The 18309-nt window shown below is 41.7% G+C and overlaps 1 protein-coding gene across 2 annotated transcripts in view; it reads right to left on the bottom strand.

Annotated features, from left to right (window-relative positions):
• Positions 1-18309, bottom strand: part of GABBR2 (gamma-aminobutyric acid type B receptor subunit 2) — a 300773-nt gene that overhangs the window by 70944 nt on the left and 211520 nt on the right. For both annotated transcript variants that reach the window (XM_053397182.1, XM_053397183.1), the window contains exon 13: positions 15404-15526. In XM_053397182.1, coding sequence (XP_053253157.1) covers positions 15404-15526 — 123 coding nt within the window. The remainder of the gene's footprint in view (positions 1-15403; positions 15527-18309) is intronic.

Here is an 18309-nt window from a genome sequence, read left to right as displayed (position 1 = left end):
GGTACCTGCCTTTTAGTATTTTATCATGCCAGGTGTGGCGCAATGGGTCAGTGTGTCCAGCTGTTAACCACAAGGTTGCTGGTTCAAGCCCACTCAGGGGTGGCTGTGAGCAAGATTCCTGCACAGCTGGGGGTTAGGCTAGATGACCCTGTGGATCCCTTCCAACTCTACAATTCTATACAGTGGTACCTCAGGTTAAGTACTTAATTCGTTCCGGAGGTCCGTACTTAACATGAAACTGTTCTTAACCTGAAGCACCACTTTAGCTAATGGGGCCTCGTGCTGCTGCCGCGCTGCCGGAGCACGATTTCTGTTCTCATCCTGAAGCAAAGTTCTTAACCTGAAGCACTATTTTTGGGTTAGCGGAGTCTGTAACCTGAAGCATATGTAACCTGAAGCATATGTAACCTGAGGTACCACTGTAATTCTAAGCTGCAATTGATGGACCACATATATCTAAATGCACTCTTCTTCTTCTTCTTCTTCTTCTTCTTCTTCTTCTTCATTGAAACAAAACAAAAGACAACCTTCTTTTGCACAGAAATCTAGATAATCCAAGAACAGGTGAAGTGCTCTGACATGCTGACCTAAGCCCCCGTTTCATTCTGAAGTGATATAACCCCAGAAGAGCTATGACCATGCCACATTTTGAATGTGAAGACTGGCTCTCTGTTTAGTTGCCTGAATGTTTGATGTGAGACAAAATATAGAGGGCATACAATATATGGGTCAAGGGGTTGATATACCTGAATGCCCTGGTCCTGTCTTTGAGCTGGACAAATGGCTCCTGACCACCGCCAGTGCCTTTGCCCATTAAAAGCAGGCAAGGGGCAACTAAAGACACAAGAGTCCCCCGACTGCCAGCTGAACATTTGTCAGTTCAACTCAGCTCAAATTAAAGCAACAAGCTGCCAATTTTAGATCGAATTTGTGAAAATAAGCACATTAACATTTCATAGCAAAGGTCAATTAACTAATTGAGTTTTATTTATATAAACATTGCCTATAATTTCATTTACAGAGGTAATTCAAGTGAGACAATAATTACAGAGGTCTATCTGATTAAATATGGTACCACTTTACTATCTAGGGTGTACACAGGCAGAATATTTCTGTTCCCATCTGGGAGAGGAAATGCAGCAAAAATCCCCATAGATCAGAACTGGAAGCCGCTATACAATGTTGTCATCTCAACAGTGTTGACTTGCAAATGCCCCCACCCTCTATATCATGGTCCCAATTTCAACTGCTCAGTGTAGGTCTGGGGAGATAGACAAACCCCCCAATTTCTGTGATGTAAAGGAAAGTTGTGAGTTTGATAGGGATTCAAACCTCACCTAGGTCCTAGGGATGGGAGTGGTTCTGTGGGGCAGGCTGAGGATTGGGTAAAGGCCTCAGTTGGTAGGGAACTTGAGGAGTAGGGAACTCATGGGGAAGAAAGCTTGGAACTGAAGCAGAAGAAAGAGAGGCAGCCCTTAAAGTATTCACATATTTAAAAGACTGGAGGGATTTAATGCTATAGCTGCTGAATCTGATACAGCTCAGACCTATCACTGTCTTGATGGACCTCCAGACCATCTCCTGCTTCATCTGGCTACAGTCAGAATTCTTTTTTCCACTAACCGAACCAGTGCACCAATTACGGCATTCAAACTAGAAACAAAATTTCCCAATGTGGCCATTCTGCTAAAGACTCCCTCTGTTTTTGCCAAGAGACACTGGTCACATAGAAGTTCCCACAGTGAGAGAGTTTCAGTCTCTGTTGTGGCCAAGTCTATTATGCCAGAATTGTTATTAGTATTGTTGAGTTTTCATTGTATGGAAGAAGCTGAGGTTGCTTGGGAGTATATGTATCAGCTTCTAACAAGTATGGGTCAATTGACCAGTTAGCTAAGCTTCCGTTAGAAGAATATGCAGCAAAACCTCTTACTTGTGATAAGGTATCTCCAAGCCAATTTCTCGCACCCTTTTCATGTAAGGAACCAGGATTGCCCATACAATATAAATTAATTGCATCTTGCTGCAAATGCTTTGCTGTTACCTCCACCTCCCTTGCTCCAACTGCTGATTCACAATAGTCCAGCATAGATTTCTGGATGACTTATCTAAAGCTCTGCGGATCTGTGCTTCCCTTTGGTGGAGATGAGCTTACTTATCAGCTGAGTCAAAACATGTGCTCTCCCAAGCATCTGTCCTCCAATTAAAATATATGGCATTTAAACCCACTTTTAACAAAAAGTAAAACAGATCCCTATATGTTGCAGTTAACAGTAACAGCTGAGCCAACTGACTTTAAAACTATTCAAAATAAAAACAAATTAAAGCAGAACATGGAGTTCAAGGGCAGGCAGCCTTCCTTGTCGCCATCTCCAACAGGAAGGGATGAACAGTTTTATGCAACATCATTAACTCATATCCAGCAAGGTTTTGCATATTGTAGTGTGTGCATGTACACGCTTTGAATACAATTCAGGATTTGCAAAAGATTACATGACTTTGCTAAATTACAACCCATAAGTACACTGAGGAAATCAGTGCTGCAAGCTATGCCTTAAAACAGAACCTTGGTCCACGCACAAGCCAATTTCCTGGTACAAGGGCTCAGCCATTATTGTTCTCAGAGGACAGATTTACTCACAATTGCTGCGGGTGCAATCCTCCAACTGTTAACATGAACAACAAAGCTGCCGTTGATTTTAATGGAACAGGACTGCAGCTATTTTACACACACCTTCCTCTAAAATGACCCGGTGCTGGCCATTCTTGGAAAGCATATCCCATGCTAGAAAGAAGATATTAAGCCAATTTCATTAGTGCAATGCTTGCTGAGGGGGAGGAAACCCGGGTAAGTGACTGGGAAATGATGCCTGTCCACCCTTCACAGAACTGTCTGTGTTTTGTGAGTTTATTTATGCCTATTTCAAATCTGTTCCCATGGAAACTGAAACAAAACTGGCCACCAGCTGAGTCAGCTTCTACTGCTGCCTTGCAGTTATCACAATGTCATCTGTCTCCCTAGAAACTGATGTGGAAACTGATTTTTTATATATATAAAAATAAGGGACAGCGATTATTTTTATAGGAACACGAAACATCTCTTTCAGCTGGTCCCAAGTCAGCTTCGATTTAAGCAACAGTGGGTTTTGAAAGGGCTTTTCGAGGGGGCAGGATGAAACCTTTAATTTCGCCCATCATGGAATAGAGCCAGTAGCTAGCAGGCAGAAGATGCTGAAATGGACAGCTCTCACTTTCAACTTCTGGCTGCCTACCTCCCGAGTTTCAGAATGGCTGGGTTTGCAAATGAGTTCTACCACGCAGACATGTTTGGCTTCTAAAGACGGGCGTGATTAAAATAAAATAAAATGATGTAATTTAGATAGATAGCAGAAACGGAAGGATGCAGTTGCATTCAAAGAGCAAACTGGGTAACAAGCTCTGCCTCAGGCTGAGCACCCTTAGACATTACCTTGGTCAATTACATATTTTCATAATGTACACTCCTTCGATAATTTGTGTGTGTGTGTATGTGTGTGTGTGGCTAATTCAAGCTGTTAGTTGATAGAATTGCATGGCAATTGGAATTTAAATTACATATATTATACATTATTTTTTATTTAAATTTTGACCTACATATATTGAACTCAAACATGAAGAAAGGATTTGCCAAAGCAAGGCTGGGAAACTATAAAATCATCTATATCTGAACATAGCAATGTAAACTATGTGTTGCAGTGGCAAAACCTTTGATACTAATTGGCTAAACTGCTGTGATGGTATAAAGGTAAAGGGACCCCTGACCGTTAGGTCCAGTCGCGGACGACTATGGGGTTGCAGCGCTCATCTCGCTTTACTGGCCGAGGGAGCCGGCGTACAGCTTCCGGGTCATGTGGCCAGCATGACTAAGTTGCTTCTGGCAAACCAGAGCAGCACACGGAAACGCCGTTTACCTTCCCACCGGAGTGGTACCTATTTATCTACTTGCACTTTGATGTGCTTTCGAACTGCTAGGTTGGCAGGAGCAGGGACCGAGCGACAGGAGCTCACTCCGTCACGGGGATTCGAACCGCTGACCTTCTGATCAGCGTGCCCTAGGTTCTGTGGTTTAGACCACAGCGCCACCCGCGTCCCTTGCTGTGATGGTGTAGAAAGCTATTTATGAACATTCCAACTACTCAGGAAACAAAGCTGTTGGAACATCTACAGTCCAACTTCTATGAAGGGAAAGTAGTCAGTTTAGCTGAGAGATTTGTGGAAAGCTCTCTCCAGGGACGCTCACCTGGCACCTTCATTACATAGCTTTAGGAGTAACTGGGAGAGGGCAGGGAAGAGATCATATACAGTAGATAAGCTAAAGGTCAAGGAGCCAGAGATAAGTCCTATTTGCGTGCTTGGAATAATTCTGTTGAGTAGGAGACACCACTCACCGCATCACCAAATTCCCATCAGCCCCCTCCTTCTATATGTTCAGACTCAGAAGAAGGTCTGAAGAGGGGAGCCTGTTGTATCTGCATACCTTAGGCTTCTCCTGTAATATGGAATCCTAATGGCACAGGCTTACCTAGCACAGGAGAAGCCTATGTGGGCAGAGCAGGATTTACTCTTTAGATCTGAATCTGATTTTAGAAAAGGGTTAATTATGTCTCATAGTGTCTTGCTCTCCATTTTCTGATAAGGGAGTAAATGTGTAAAGTCTTGACCTCTATCATCCTCCATTTTTAACTATAGGACCTGGTCTGAGCCTTGTAAAATCAAAAGGATATTGTGAACGTGAGCAAAGTCTTTATTCCATTTTAGGTTAGATATCACTATGTTTTCTTATTTCTTGTCCCTATAAAGGGTTTCATGAGGTAGGCATGGCATCTTATTTGCATTAATAAAATTTAGTAATTTTTTTTTTTTGCCAATTATTAACACGAGAGATGGGTATGCCTATTGGTAAGACTCAGAATAAGTAAAGAAGGTGCGATGATGGAATCATTTTTGTTACAGAAGCTCTGCCCATCCGTGAGAATGTTAGCTTTGACCAATTTTTGAGCTTAGCTGTTAAATCTTTTATCAAGGGAGTTCATTTTTTTTTCTAGTTTAGATAGATTCTTAAGTATATTAACTCTCAGGTATTTAAAGTAGGGGTTGCAGAGTTCCAAGCCAGTTGTCTTGTGCCAATGAAGTTGTAGATTTGGTGAGGTGTGTGTACACATTTACTCAGATTTGCTGGAGCATGTCTAAATCAATAAGTTTTCATTTAGCACCAAAAGAGGGAGCTGGCTGAATTTCCTATAGCAAATTGTTCTATATTCTGGGTGGTACTACAGGAATCCCGTCCTTCATACCAGCCAGTCACACCTCAGGTGGAGGCAACGTACATTGATGAATACATCCAACTTCTTATCTGGTGTTATCAGGCTAACGAGGTAAGACAGACGAGGAGGTTCATAGCTCCATGATGAAACGAATGCTTTGCATGCAGAAAGCACCATGTTTAATCCTTGACACCGCCAATTAAAAAGGGATCTCAGCAGGCTTGAGAAATATTTTGCCTAGGACTTTGGTGAACCATTGCCAGTTAAAAGTAGACAGTGCTGGACTAGGTGAACCCGTGGGCTAGATGAATAAGAAAGCTTCATCAAGTCCTGGAAGAGACTTGCAAAGTTCAGATGGCTGCATCCAGCTGTACATTGATTAACTTGGTATGAGAAGCATAAATTGGAGCAAAACAGCCAAGGGCGAAAGTGGATGACGGCAATGTTTGCTCCCCCTGAAGAACAGCTAATTGGGACTCTGGTGGGGATGAGCAATACAAATTGAGAAGCAGAATGAACTATTCCTAAAACAGCTATCTATAATTCATAAATGAGGTCTCGTGTAGCCATTAATAAAAATATCTTTGGAAGTATCTAAAATTATAAACGGCCATTTTCTAAAACAATGCGTGCCTCTTACACAGGGTAATTATTTCATGTCTCATTGAGATCCCTAAAAATGCATTCTTGCAAGTGAAATCTGGCAATGCTTTTGATCATATGGTCACATTAATTCATTGGCTTTGTGCTTCAAAGAGAGTAATCTTCCAATGTTGCTACATTGATTGGGAGGGGATATAGAGCCATAAGGTGTATAGAATCACTGACAGATCAGTATGCTATTGGCTAGGCAGCACAAAAAGTCACCATTTTATAGCAATTATGAATAGGGGTTTGTTTTACAAATATCTTTCAATATCTGAAAATGGGTGGCTTCCACGGATGAAAAAGAGTAGAGGCTCACAACCAATCTGCATTCGAAATTGAAAGGCAAAAATTAACTGAAGGTGAAATGGGATAGTTTACAGAAAATAAGAAGGAATATTTTAAAGTATCAGCATCAGCAGCGAAAAAGTAACTGGGACACTTAAATTAGCAAATATAGAAACACAAATGTCTGATGATTTATCTTCTGCAACTGCAAAGCAGCAGAGTGCAATGACCTAGAACCTTCTCCCTGACAGGCTAATTTTATATGAGAAGGAAGTATTTTATATAGGGAGCATTCAAACATTTGTTCCCCGCCCCCACTACAGTCTGAAACAGTACAACTCATCAACAGAGCTATCACATGAGGCTTCTTCTCATCTATTTTAGTTTTCAGGCCAAAATTCTAAGCATGCTTTAGGAAGCATGAGGAAATTGTCAAACTGAATCCATTGGAAACTTATTTTAAGGAGCTGAACTGTCATAAGATTCCTCCTCCCCCCCACCCCGCCACCTAATAGATCCCAGTATAGTTCAGATCTCTCAAGTTGTGTGAATGTATGCAGTCTGCCAAGCAGCCCAGATCATCCTGAATAAATGGCCTTTAAAAAGATATATTTTAGAGAGTATGATTAAATGGGCTTGATACAGTAATAACTAAAGGAAATTAAATTTGTGAATGTTATGCAACACATCAGAACAGATTATTTCAATGGCTCCTCCTGACCTTAAAATCTGTGTAGCTAAACCAGGAATACTTCAAAGGACTGAGAGGGGGAATAACTTAGAACATCAACCTTTCACTATTAATTACAATATCTTCTCCTCCAATGTTTCCACCAAGTCCCCTTGTACCATTTAAAACAACAACATGCAAGTTGTGAAAAAAGAAGACGTTTTAAATGATATTGTACCTTCACATATGGGTAGCACACTCACGAGAACAAGCATAACCGCTTCCTCAGCAAATATCAGTAAGAGAGTATCTGATCTGGCCTGAATTGGACTTGTGTGCCTCATTTCTCCACAATGTTAAGACTCCTCTACTTTTTCTCTCTATTTCCTTTCCTTTCCGCTGCACACTGAGGCTGCTTGTAAGCCATAGAAGATCTGTGTCTTTATTTTGATTAATGCGCAGGGTCTAGTAATTGTTTGTACCCTTGGAAAAATTAGTGACCCTTAAAGGATGATTTTGGGAAACACTGCCAATAGCACAGCTGCAGTTGGACTTTGGGGCCACGGTTCAGAGCTTCAGAGCCAAAGAGATTCCTGAAAGTCTATCTAGAGATCAGAGAATGTAGTCAAGCTTGCAAAAATGTACAGGTGCCAGGATAAACTATGTTGGAAAAGGAAGGGATGTAGGGCAAAGGAAGGGAACTTCCTACACATGTGGTGGACCTGTGCTAAAGTTAAGGTTTTTGGGGATATTATTTACAATGAATTAAAAAAGATACTAAAATATAATTTTGACAAAAAAACAGAGGCATTCTTATTAGGGATAATTAATGAAGAAATTCATAAAAAGATGTAAATTTATTTATGTATGCCACAACGGCAGCGAGAATTCTCCTGGCTCAAAGGTGGAAACAGCAAGAACTCCCTACATTGGAAGATTGGAGAACTAAGATGGTAGAATTTGTGGAGTTGGAGAAGCTGACGGGGAGAATTGGGAAGCGACCCGAAGAAAAATACCAAAAGGACTGGAGCAAATTTACTTATTATTTGAAAGAAATTTGTATTTATATGAAAACATTTGTAGCATTAATGTGATATGTTTTGTAATGAGGAATTATGATGCTGATTTATAAATAAGAATGTGATTTCTTAAGGTTAATATATGGTAAAGAAGTGATCATGAGAATGCAATAGATATGTTAAATGTCATAGGGGTGTCAGAAAGAGAGATGGAAGGAAGTCAAAGCTCATTTTGAGCAAATAATATAAGTTGTGAATATGTGTATGGAACTAAGATGAAATACAGAAAAAATCAATAAAAATTGTGTTACAAAAGAAGAAGAGAGAATGTAGTCAATAACAAAGAAGCCCACTGTCAACACCTAGCCTGGCATGGGCATGCTGGGGCCAATTCTGGTCACTGCAACATCCTTTCTTCCTTCTTAATAAGAAATGAGAAGCAGCTGCAAAGCATGGATTGGAGCTGTGGGGAAAGGTTAATTGTGTGCTTCACAATGGAGGTAATACACATGACCATCGAAATGAAGTCTCCCATAAGAACATTAAGTCCGGGATCTAAATTTACCTAGCAGCACCGCTGATTATGGCTAATTGCTATTCATATTCTTATCTTCCATGAACTTGTCAAGACTCCTTTACAGCCATCCTACTCACATTTCCCCCCCCTAAGACGCACCAAATGTTGTAGCCTTTCCTTTTTTAAAAAAATATTTTTTATTAAGGGTTTTCTTGTTTTACAGAAGTGTAGTGCCTCGTATTTTTTCTTCTTCTTCCATGTAACATTTTTACAAATCCGTTTCATTTGTTGAGGCATTAGGGGGAGAAGAAAAAAGAAAGAAAAAAGAAAGGGGAGGGTGGAAAGAGGGAAGATGGGTGGGGGTGGGGTCGGGTGGCGGTGTTTCTATTATGTTTAATGTATGTAGAGTTTGGTGTCAGCGTTGCTTGTGTTGTTCACTTGTGTTCCTTTGGTGGTGAGAGAGGTTGGGGTTGGCCTAGGGTGTGATTGTTTGCTTGTGATTGGCTGTGGTGATCTTTGTTTTCGTGTGTGAGTGAGGTGTGTGTGTGTTTTGGATCAGGTTAGCCATATTGATTTGTATGCTGTTGGTGGATTATTGTCATTGTCCTGTTGGGCTGTGTATGTGATAAAGGGGAGCCATACCGGGGTGAAGGCATCTTCTTCTGTTTGTCCCCGTGTCAGTTTCAGTTTATTAGTTAATTTTTCTAGTAGGGCTGTTTCCCATACTATCTGGTACCATTGGTCCATGCTTACTCCTGACAGGTCTCTCCAGTGTCTGGTTATGGTGTTTCTGGCTGCTGAGAGCAGGTGGGTTATGAGTTCTTTGTGGTGTAGCGTTGAGCTACAAAGCCCTGCGTCTAGTTGCGTGCCTTTGTCCATAATTGGGTACACCTGGCTGTAGGATGCAGAGTGATCATTTTTAACGAGTTCTGCTATTATTTGTTCGTATCCCATCTATCATCCAGTGTGGAACTGAAGACAAGGAATAACATTAACAGTTGTTCTTCCAACCAGGCACTGACCAGACTCAGACCTGCTCAGCTTTAGAAAAAAGGTTGCTGCATCCTAAATCTTGAGATCATTATCTGGGGACTAGCTTGCTAACTCCTACAGACAAGCTATCCAGGCAGAGCTTATTTATTTATACCAAGGAAGGGTTGAAAGAAACCAAGGTATGCTAATAGCATATGCTCTTATTTTCCAAGAGAGACATCTTGTGCAGAAGACAGTTGCAGGAACACAAACAGATACACAAATATGTGTGCTGTCAAAGCAACGCAAGGTGAAAAGAGAAACACTGGAAAGAGGTGGGTAAAACAGCAGCTGGCAGGCAGGTAATAAGTGCAGGAAAGATTAAAGAAAAGAGTAATTCTGGAATTTTAAATGCATTTTCTGTTGGCAGAAAGCAGTAGGACCTATAAATGGATCTAAAAACTACATTAAAAGAGAGTTTGGTTAATGGTAAATAACATTCCCCGATGCTTTAACACTACATACAGCTGTGAAGAAATGGGGTTTTAAAAAAAAATTGTGTGGACTTTCATTAGCATTGAAAAATACCTCTTTTGTTTTAGACAGATGCAAAAATATTTGCCTATTCACTTATATCAAATGAATAGGCAAATATTTGCTCCCCGTTACTTCACTTACTCACAGTGATATCGCCAAGTAGTTAAAACTGGGTAAACCCCACAGCTCAATGCTACGTGAATTTTAAATTTCCTTACTTGCCTTCACAACTCCCAGTCTCTGCAATGCTTACCTGCAGAATACATTGCGAGTGGATGTACACTGTTGTGTCTGTTTGTGGGGGTGGGGGGTGCACATATGGCAAGGATTTTAAACATTGTTTTTCTCACTTCGAGAAGTGACATGGATAAGAGTCTGCACAAAAGATAGCGTCTTTTGTTATTTATGTATTCATTTATTTTTAGGAGATTTATATACTACCCCCCCTTTATGCCATAAAACCTTCAAGTCAGCAAACAAATTACAGCAAACAATAAAATCCAATATGCCAGAGATAAAATTAAAAACCACTAAATGAAAGGAAAGGAACAACACAAGTCAGTGCCAAATGGGTGACTCTGGGTAGCAAATTCCACAAACACAGTACTACCATATTTATATCAGGGTCAGTAGCGGGGGATGCTGCTGTAATCTTAAAGTGGTGGGGGGCACATTACTTTTGGGGGTACCCGTCATTTTCTCTCCTCACTTGTCATAACACAGAATCACAGAGCTGTAGAGCTGGATGTCAAACTTTACACAGTCCTGAGTGTGCAGAATTTGCATATCACAGCAAATATCTATTTGGGCTAATGATATGTGATTAGCAGCATTATCAGTACGTTATAAGTGACGCTGCAGACCTCCCCATCCCTCTAATCCTCTTGGTTTATGTCCCAAGTTCACGTCACAACGTTTTGCAATGAAAGAGGGGGATTAAACTGGAAACTAATAGCACAATGGAGGAGAAGGTCCTTTCCCTCAAGTGACTGGGGAAGATTAGTAAATCATTCACAACCCAGTTTTGTAACTGAGTCAAAATCAACAGAAGCAGCTGGCGACTATGGGGCAGCAACAGATGTAGTTCCTGTCATTCTGTTTTTCCCCTGCCTTAAATGATAAGAGAAGGAAATGGCCAGGAACTCTTACTAAAAAAATAAAAAATAATTCCAGAACAAAAGTGAACTAAATTCACTAAAAGCACACATGGAAAGACGGCCGTCCTATTGATAACACAGGTGATAATTCTCACTAGGAATTCTTCAGGGGAGTATTACAGCCATTGGCTTGAGCAGATTAATTGCCCATATCTGTGAATCATTTTGTTTGTGTTTTTAATTTATCTTGAGCTGCTAATGATTAATGCTTCACCTTGTAATCTAGTGAAAATAATACGCAAACATCGACAGTTTTATGAATATGTACCAGACAGTGGTGGTAAAATAATTTTTTTAAGTGCAACCAACCTCAGTGAGACTTTGATTGGCACCATATTTAAAAGATACTGAATACAAGTCCAACTTGCCAAGGGACAACTGGGAGGCCACCTTCAGACTCCTGTTTATTCCCTTGCAGTCGTGCCCTTACTTGCCCCACCCCTGATATCATATATGACTTCAGGTGTGGGGCAGGTGGGAATGGCTTGGCCTCAGAGTCAAACTAGGAGCCACTGTTAGGCCTAATTTGGCCCAGGGTTCCCTATGCCTGTTTTAAACATTTAAAATCTGTTCATTGTTTGTTCATTCCCTTTGTGTCCCTTGACTGTCCAAAATATAGCTGGTGAGAACATTAAGAGTCTCCTTCCCTGTACCTTTGCCAACTCTGTTTGAACTTCCTTTCCAGGAGGATACATTTGGCCACTCTCTGGTGTTTCTTTGTCATCATTTGAAGACCTTTCTTTCCAGCAAGACTTTGGCCCTCTAGACATATAACGCAACATACTCTCCTGCTTTGTTTCGACTCAGATTTTATTCGGTTCAGCTGACTGAAGTTCATTTCTTTTTACCTTGTAAACTGGCTTAGGTAATTTTGTCAGGCGAAAAGGAATATAAATGATTTTAATAAATAAATAACAACTAAATGGGATGCGGGTGGTGCTGTGGGTTAAAGCACAGAGCCTAGGACTTGCCGATCAGAAGGTCGGCGGTTCGAATACCTGTGGCGGGGTGAGCTGCCGTTGCTCGGTCCCTGCTCCTATCAACTTAGCAGTTCAAAAGCACATCAAAGTGCAAGTAGATAAATAGGTACCGCTCCCGCAGGAAGGTAAACGGCGTTTCCGTGTGCTGCTCTGGTTCACCAGAAGTGGCTTAGTCATGTTGGCCACATGACCCAGAAGCTATATGCCAGCTCCCTCAGCCAATAAAGCGAGATGAGTGCCGCAACCCCAGAGTTGGTCATGACTGGACCTAACGGTCAGGGGTCTCTTTACTTTTACCTTTAAATAAATGATGTTTTCCCCTACCTGTGGGGAGAACTATGTGCACAAGCTGCTTGTGTTAGCTGCCTGCCTGGGATTGCAAAACAAGAGGGCTTTTGAACCCACAGCAGACCACTATTCATTGGTGGTGAGGTACTGTATGGGCTTGATGTGCCACAAGTTCTACAGGCCAGTAGAATGCACGATGCAAGGATGGATGAAGGATCCTACGCAAGCAGCAGAAACAGCTGCCATGAACAAAAGAAGTCTAATGAGGCAAAGGCAGGCATTGGCATATATGTGTGTGTGGCAGGAGCCTGTTTGAACAGGGGCATGCCATGAATTGAACTGACAGCTTGCAAGGCTGCCTGTCAGACAGATATGCATTAGAACATGGGTTGGCAAACTAAGGCCTGGGGGGGGGCACGGATCCAGCCCAATTGCCTTCTGGATCCGACCTGTGGGATGGTCCGAAAATCGCCATGTGGATCGGCGTGGGGATTCTGATCGTTCTGGCTGCGCCATCCCCCCTCCCTCACACACTCCGCGACAGCGCTTCCTCCCTCCCTCCTCCTGGCTTCTCCCCGCCCTGCCTAGAGGAGGAAGGGGGCTGGGCTTTGTTGAGCCTCAGTTGGCTGAGCGCCATTTTAAGCAGCCCCTCTCTGGAGCCAGCCCTTTCATGCCACTCATCGTCCCTCCGCTGCTGCCACCACCAGCCCCTGCCACTCGCAAGGCACAGGTAAGCAGCCACCGGGGCTCGTCCGGTGTTGTGGAGAAGGGAGGGGAGAGTCGTGGGGGGGGGTGTTCTCCAAAATATAGTCTGGCCCCCCCACAAGGTCTGAGGGACAGTGGACCGGCCCTCTGTGGAAAAAGTTTGCTGACCCCTGTATTAGAAGGCTACCTCATCTGGCTATAAAGTCGGATGGGATAAAGGAGTTCTGCCAGTCTAAGGAGATTCAATATTCAGCTGAGGTAAGGCCTACTTTAAGATAAGATATTAAGGTACCAGATTTTGAAGTGACTAATGTAGGTTGAAATCATTGCACTATTATACAGAAACTTATATTGACTGCATGTATGAAACAGTTACGGATGCAAAGGCTATCTCTCCAATGAGAACAGAAAGCCCACAATACCATTCTGCCAGTAATACAGTAAGTGGTCTTGCAGAAATCACTGCAACACATTTATTCATAAGGGGAAGGGGGGGAATCAAGTTGTAGGAGACAATGAGGTGCCCAAACTCATCATGAACAACTCCCTCATTCTCTTAGAATGGTAATGGCACCCACCTGAGAGGTGCCAGAACTGATTCTGGCGAGTTCCAGATGAAAAAAAATATCCCTGGCTGAGTGTACATCTTCCATGAATATGCCCTCCTTACTGCTAGCAGATGTCAACTTTATTGTACTGTTTATTGTACTGCCCATCTTTGGCAAAGTGATCCAGAAGAACACAGAAGTTAACTATCTCTGGTTTAGAAATATAGCAGCGCGATTGTTGTCAACAGTATGAAGTACAATTAAGCAAGCACATTTCAAAACAAGTGTCTGGCTACTTCCTCAATCCTAGAAAATTATTTGGAGTGGTCTCTTGCTCATTGCTCACTCTGATTCTATATCAACAATATAAGTTGTCATTCAGAGAACACTGCATAGATCAGGGATAGGCAACATGGTGCCCTCCAGATTTTGTTGGGGATCCAGCTCTCTCCAGCTCCAACCAGCATGACCAATGGCCAGAGACAGCACTATGTTGGTTAGCTCTGCTGCAGATTCTCAGAGAATGTTAATTTATTTATGTCTATCCCACCTTTCCTCCCAAACAAGCCCAGGGTGGCAAGCAACAAAACAATACAAAGTAAAAACACCTGAAAACAGTTTCATATCCTCACAGCTACTAATTTCAAGGTCACCAGGAACACTACATTTCAGCCATAAAATGCATGGGTGAACAAGAATGTTTTAAAATTCCTTCTGAATGTTAATAATGAGAGCGAGAGCATGAGCTACAGCTAGACAGACAAGACTCACCAGGGAAGGCATTTCATAAACAGGGAACTGCTCCTAAGAAATGAGTGGCCTCTTACATGCATCAAAATAGTCACAATCTCACACAACTAACAGAGACTATCCAAACCCACACAGTCACATTTCAAACCTTAACAAATGCTGCCGCACCAGAACCTTGCTACTTTTGCTACCATGTGATAAGAATTGTGACATCGTAGAAGATAGGAAGCAGCGAAGTTAGAAAAGGTAGCACTTATTGTTGATGCAAAAACTATTTTTGCTCACTTGTAAGCAAACACTGTAAAAGAAACACCATTTTAGATTAATTTTTTTCAACATACTGATGCAACTGTACACAGAGAACCCCTTTCGCTAAAGGTTTCCATTTCTCCTGCCTTCAAGACCTTCTACTTTCTGAAGACTTTTCTTCCAGAGAATATATCACATATAACCAGAATGTCTGATGAGTCAAGCAGCATGCTACCAGGCCTGCCATCCTTGACCTTTATATTTCCAGAGTGACCTTTTGCAGGAGATGACATTAGAGGACCAGACATTATACATAAGTGAACTAGGCCAAGTAAAATAATGGATATTGCAATTACAATACTCAAAGATCCACAATAGCAATGGAAGCTTAGTTCTTCATATAGGGATTTTTTTTTAAGCAGATGACTTTATTTTAAGTCTTCATTTTATGTCTAGCTTGCATTAGTTCCCCCTGAATTCTCCTAATGGAGTCTGAAAATCTATTATTTATTGCAACACCGTCTCTTATAGACTCTTAGCAGAGAACTCCCCTGTGTTTACAACATTACTGCATCTAAAACCTCTTAAGCGTGGCAGAGATGCAGGACTGTATTTAGAGTGCAGATGCAATTTTCTTCTCTCATGAATTATTATTTTTTTCCTTCCCAGTCCACTCGAAAAACCCATGCCTGACCTCTTTCAATATATTTTCATCCATTGTCTTGCATTGCAACCCCCAACACCAAATGTGAAAATGGTAGAAGTTGTGATGACATACCTCCATGTTGTAATTTTCCACTGTCCTCCTCAAGGGATCAACTACTTGCCAGCAAATCAAGATGCAAAGGTCTATCAGCAGCATTCCCCCAACTATTACCAGAAGCTTTTGGTCCTTAATGATCTAGGGAGAAAAAAGTAGAGAGCATAGGAGGGCATTCCCATATAAGTCTGAGATTCCTGTGGCGCCTTTCTTAAGTGCCATAAATAAAAGGTATGTAACAGTGCTAACAAGGCTTTTTAATTATGCACAAAAAAGGTCTTTGTGATACCGGAATACAAGAAAAGGTCATCTTGCAAGCTACATTTCCTGCTCGCCGGTGCTGTCTGAAGAGCGCAAACATCTAAATCATGCAGAATGAAGATAGTGGAACAGACAATAATACTCAGAATTAAATATATATATATATATTCTGCATTCACAGACACCAATGCTTTTCATGTTCAAGTTAAGGGAACTCAGAAATACATTCATTACAGCTTCCAGCAGAAGCTATAGTTATGGACTCAATTCAACTTTTTGAATCCAAAAAGTGAGAGGCAGAAAATATATAGTGGCATCATCCAGTCCCATCTCTAAACACTGAAACAGCCCGTCGGTTTTTCAGAAGCAACATAAGGGAATGCTTTCTTGCCCTTTGAGAGGGCTTGGGTGGGGGCAGAGATGCACCCTCCCTTGTGCTGGGTGCTTCATACAATGTGAGGCATTATTCAGCCCATCTCCTAAGAGTCTTTTATGACACTCCAACAACTGTCAAGGGTGAAGGACTTGCTTTGTACAGGATGCCAGGAAGGTCTGACTGATATAGAGTCATTTCTTTATGTCCTATGCACAAAGCAGAAAATGATCTCTTATGGCAGGATGGGTCCTTTGCCTGTGTCTGTCCCAGCAAATGCCCAGCTTCATCAACCTATTGCATCCCATCAACCTCATGGGACTAAAGCAGGGATGGTGGCTCTCCAGATATTGCTGGACTACAGCTCCCATCATCCCTGACCATTGGCTATGCTGGTTGGAGCTGATGGGAGTTGGCATTCAACAACATCTGGAGGGCCACTGGCTCCCCATTCTTAAATTAAGGTGAGGCAACAAAGGGAAGACAAAAGAAGGTTGCTGTAATCAAGGCAGGAGAGGTCTAGAGAATGAACCTGAAGGAGCAAAGACGAAAATGTTATGCTCCTAAATTAGTCTGTTTAGAATTTGGTTTAAGTTAGTTGTACTTTGTTCATATCGGAATAAATAGGATGAGGTCATGACTAATTTGCCCTATTGGTTTCAACGCCACCTACATGCAGCTAACAGTCTGGACCTGTATCCAAAATGAAATATTTTCACATAAGAAGTGTGCTGTTTATCTCGGTTTAATTTCCCATGGAATAATTTCCACCTGTGTGCCGCCCTTACATTGTGGCACTGTTTCACCCTTTGCTTAGCACTGCCACAGTGAAGCCTACTTAATTGGCCTCTTACATTCTTGCCAGCAAATTGGTGATCAAAGGGCTGCTTTTTATGAATCAGGGCTACAACACCAAACAAATTCTGCTTCTCTTCAATGGGACTTACTCCCTGGTAGGTGTGGATCCAGCGCCAATCTGGCTCCAACCCATTTTATCCTTCTTGTTCACATGTTGACAACCTCTATAAACAGATTATGACATAAAATAAAGAAACTTTATCCTGCTCATTGCTCCTTTAACTAAAATACAAATTTCACTAACTAAGCTGTATAATATCAAACCCAATACACTACAGGGCAGATTTGCTATGAAAATTCAGCTAATATACCACTAATTCCCTCATTATAATTTTAAGCAGGTTTCTATTTTTTTTCTTATTTTGAAGTAAGCTACAATGCTAGAAAAAAATGAAATGCAAATCGCCATATGTTGATTCATTTTCAGCAGATGGTCTCTTAATAGTGCACTTGGTGGTGCTCATTTTATTTAGCATGGAGATTTTTACCTCTGCAAAACACCCCATTTCCCCGTTTATTTATTTAGCAGATCAGAAAGAAATACGAAAACATCCAATATTATTCTTAAGAATAAAAGTGATTGGCTTCATAGTGCTAATAAATCTTTTGGGGTTGCACTCTTAAATTCAGTCCCACTGAAACCACTGGCAGTTACCTTTGAGTACAACAGTCAGCACAGGCCAAATGTCAAATTAATACAGATGAGTGAACCATGTTAGTTCCAATCCACTAGTAATGTGAATTTATCTGATTAGCTTTCAGGCTATCCATTGGATGTCTGGAACAGAGTCCAATTGTTTTGCTAGTTCCTGGCATCTGCTTACAGACCCCATGCCTAGTTTCATGCCATTGATTGCTTCCTGCAAACCGATCCTGGAGTCTTATTGCACAGAGCCACTATATCCTCCAGTCCATATGCAGTGAGTGCACCCAGGTAAAATGGTAAAGGAAAAGGACCCCTGGATGGTTAAGTCCAGTCAAAGGCGACTATGGGGTGCGGCACTCATCTTGCTTTTCAGGCTGAGGGAGCTGGCGTTTGTCCACAGACAGCCTTCCGGCATGACTAAACCGCTACTGGTGCACGCAGGACCGTGACGGAAGCCAGAGCGCATGAAAACTTCTATCCCAGGCACTATTCAACTTTCAAGAGACAGTAATCTACTCACACTATAAATAAACTGGTTTATCTGCTGAATTGACCAAAGCTGTTGAGCTTTTTTTGGCAATCGACCACAGACACCCTGCAATTGACCAGTAGATCACGATCGACTGGTTGGACATCCCTGTTCTATCCCATCTATTCCTAAGGCTTAGGGCAGTTTACAATTACAATTTCACATTAAAAAAATTTCAGAATTAAAGGAAAACTGGAATAGAGAAGGTAAGGCAAACCAATGGCTCTCTAGGTGGTAATAGACTCCCATATCCCATC

Source organism: Podarcis raffonei, chromosome 7 (genome assembly GCF_027172205.1).
Source record: "Podarcis raffonei isolate rPodRaf1 chromosome 7, rPodRaf1.pri, whole genome shotgun sequence".
Taxonomy (NCBI): Eukaryota; Metazoa; Chordata; class Lepidosauria; order Squamata; family Lacertidae; genus Podarcis; species Podarcis raffonei.
Note: the sequence above shows the minus strand (reverse complement) of the source record. Positions and strands in the feature narration are given on the sequence as shown.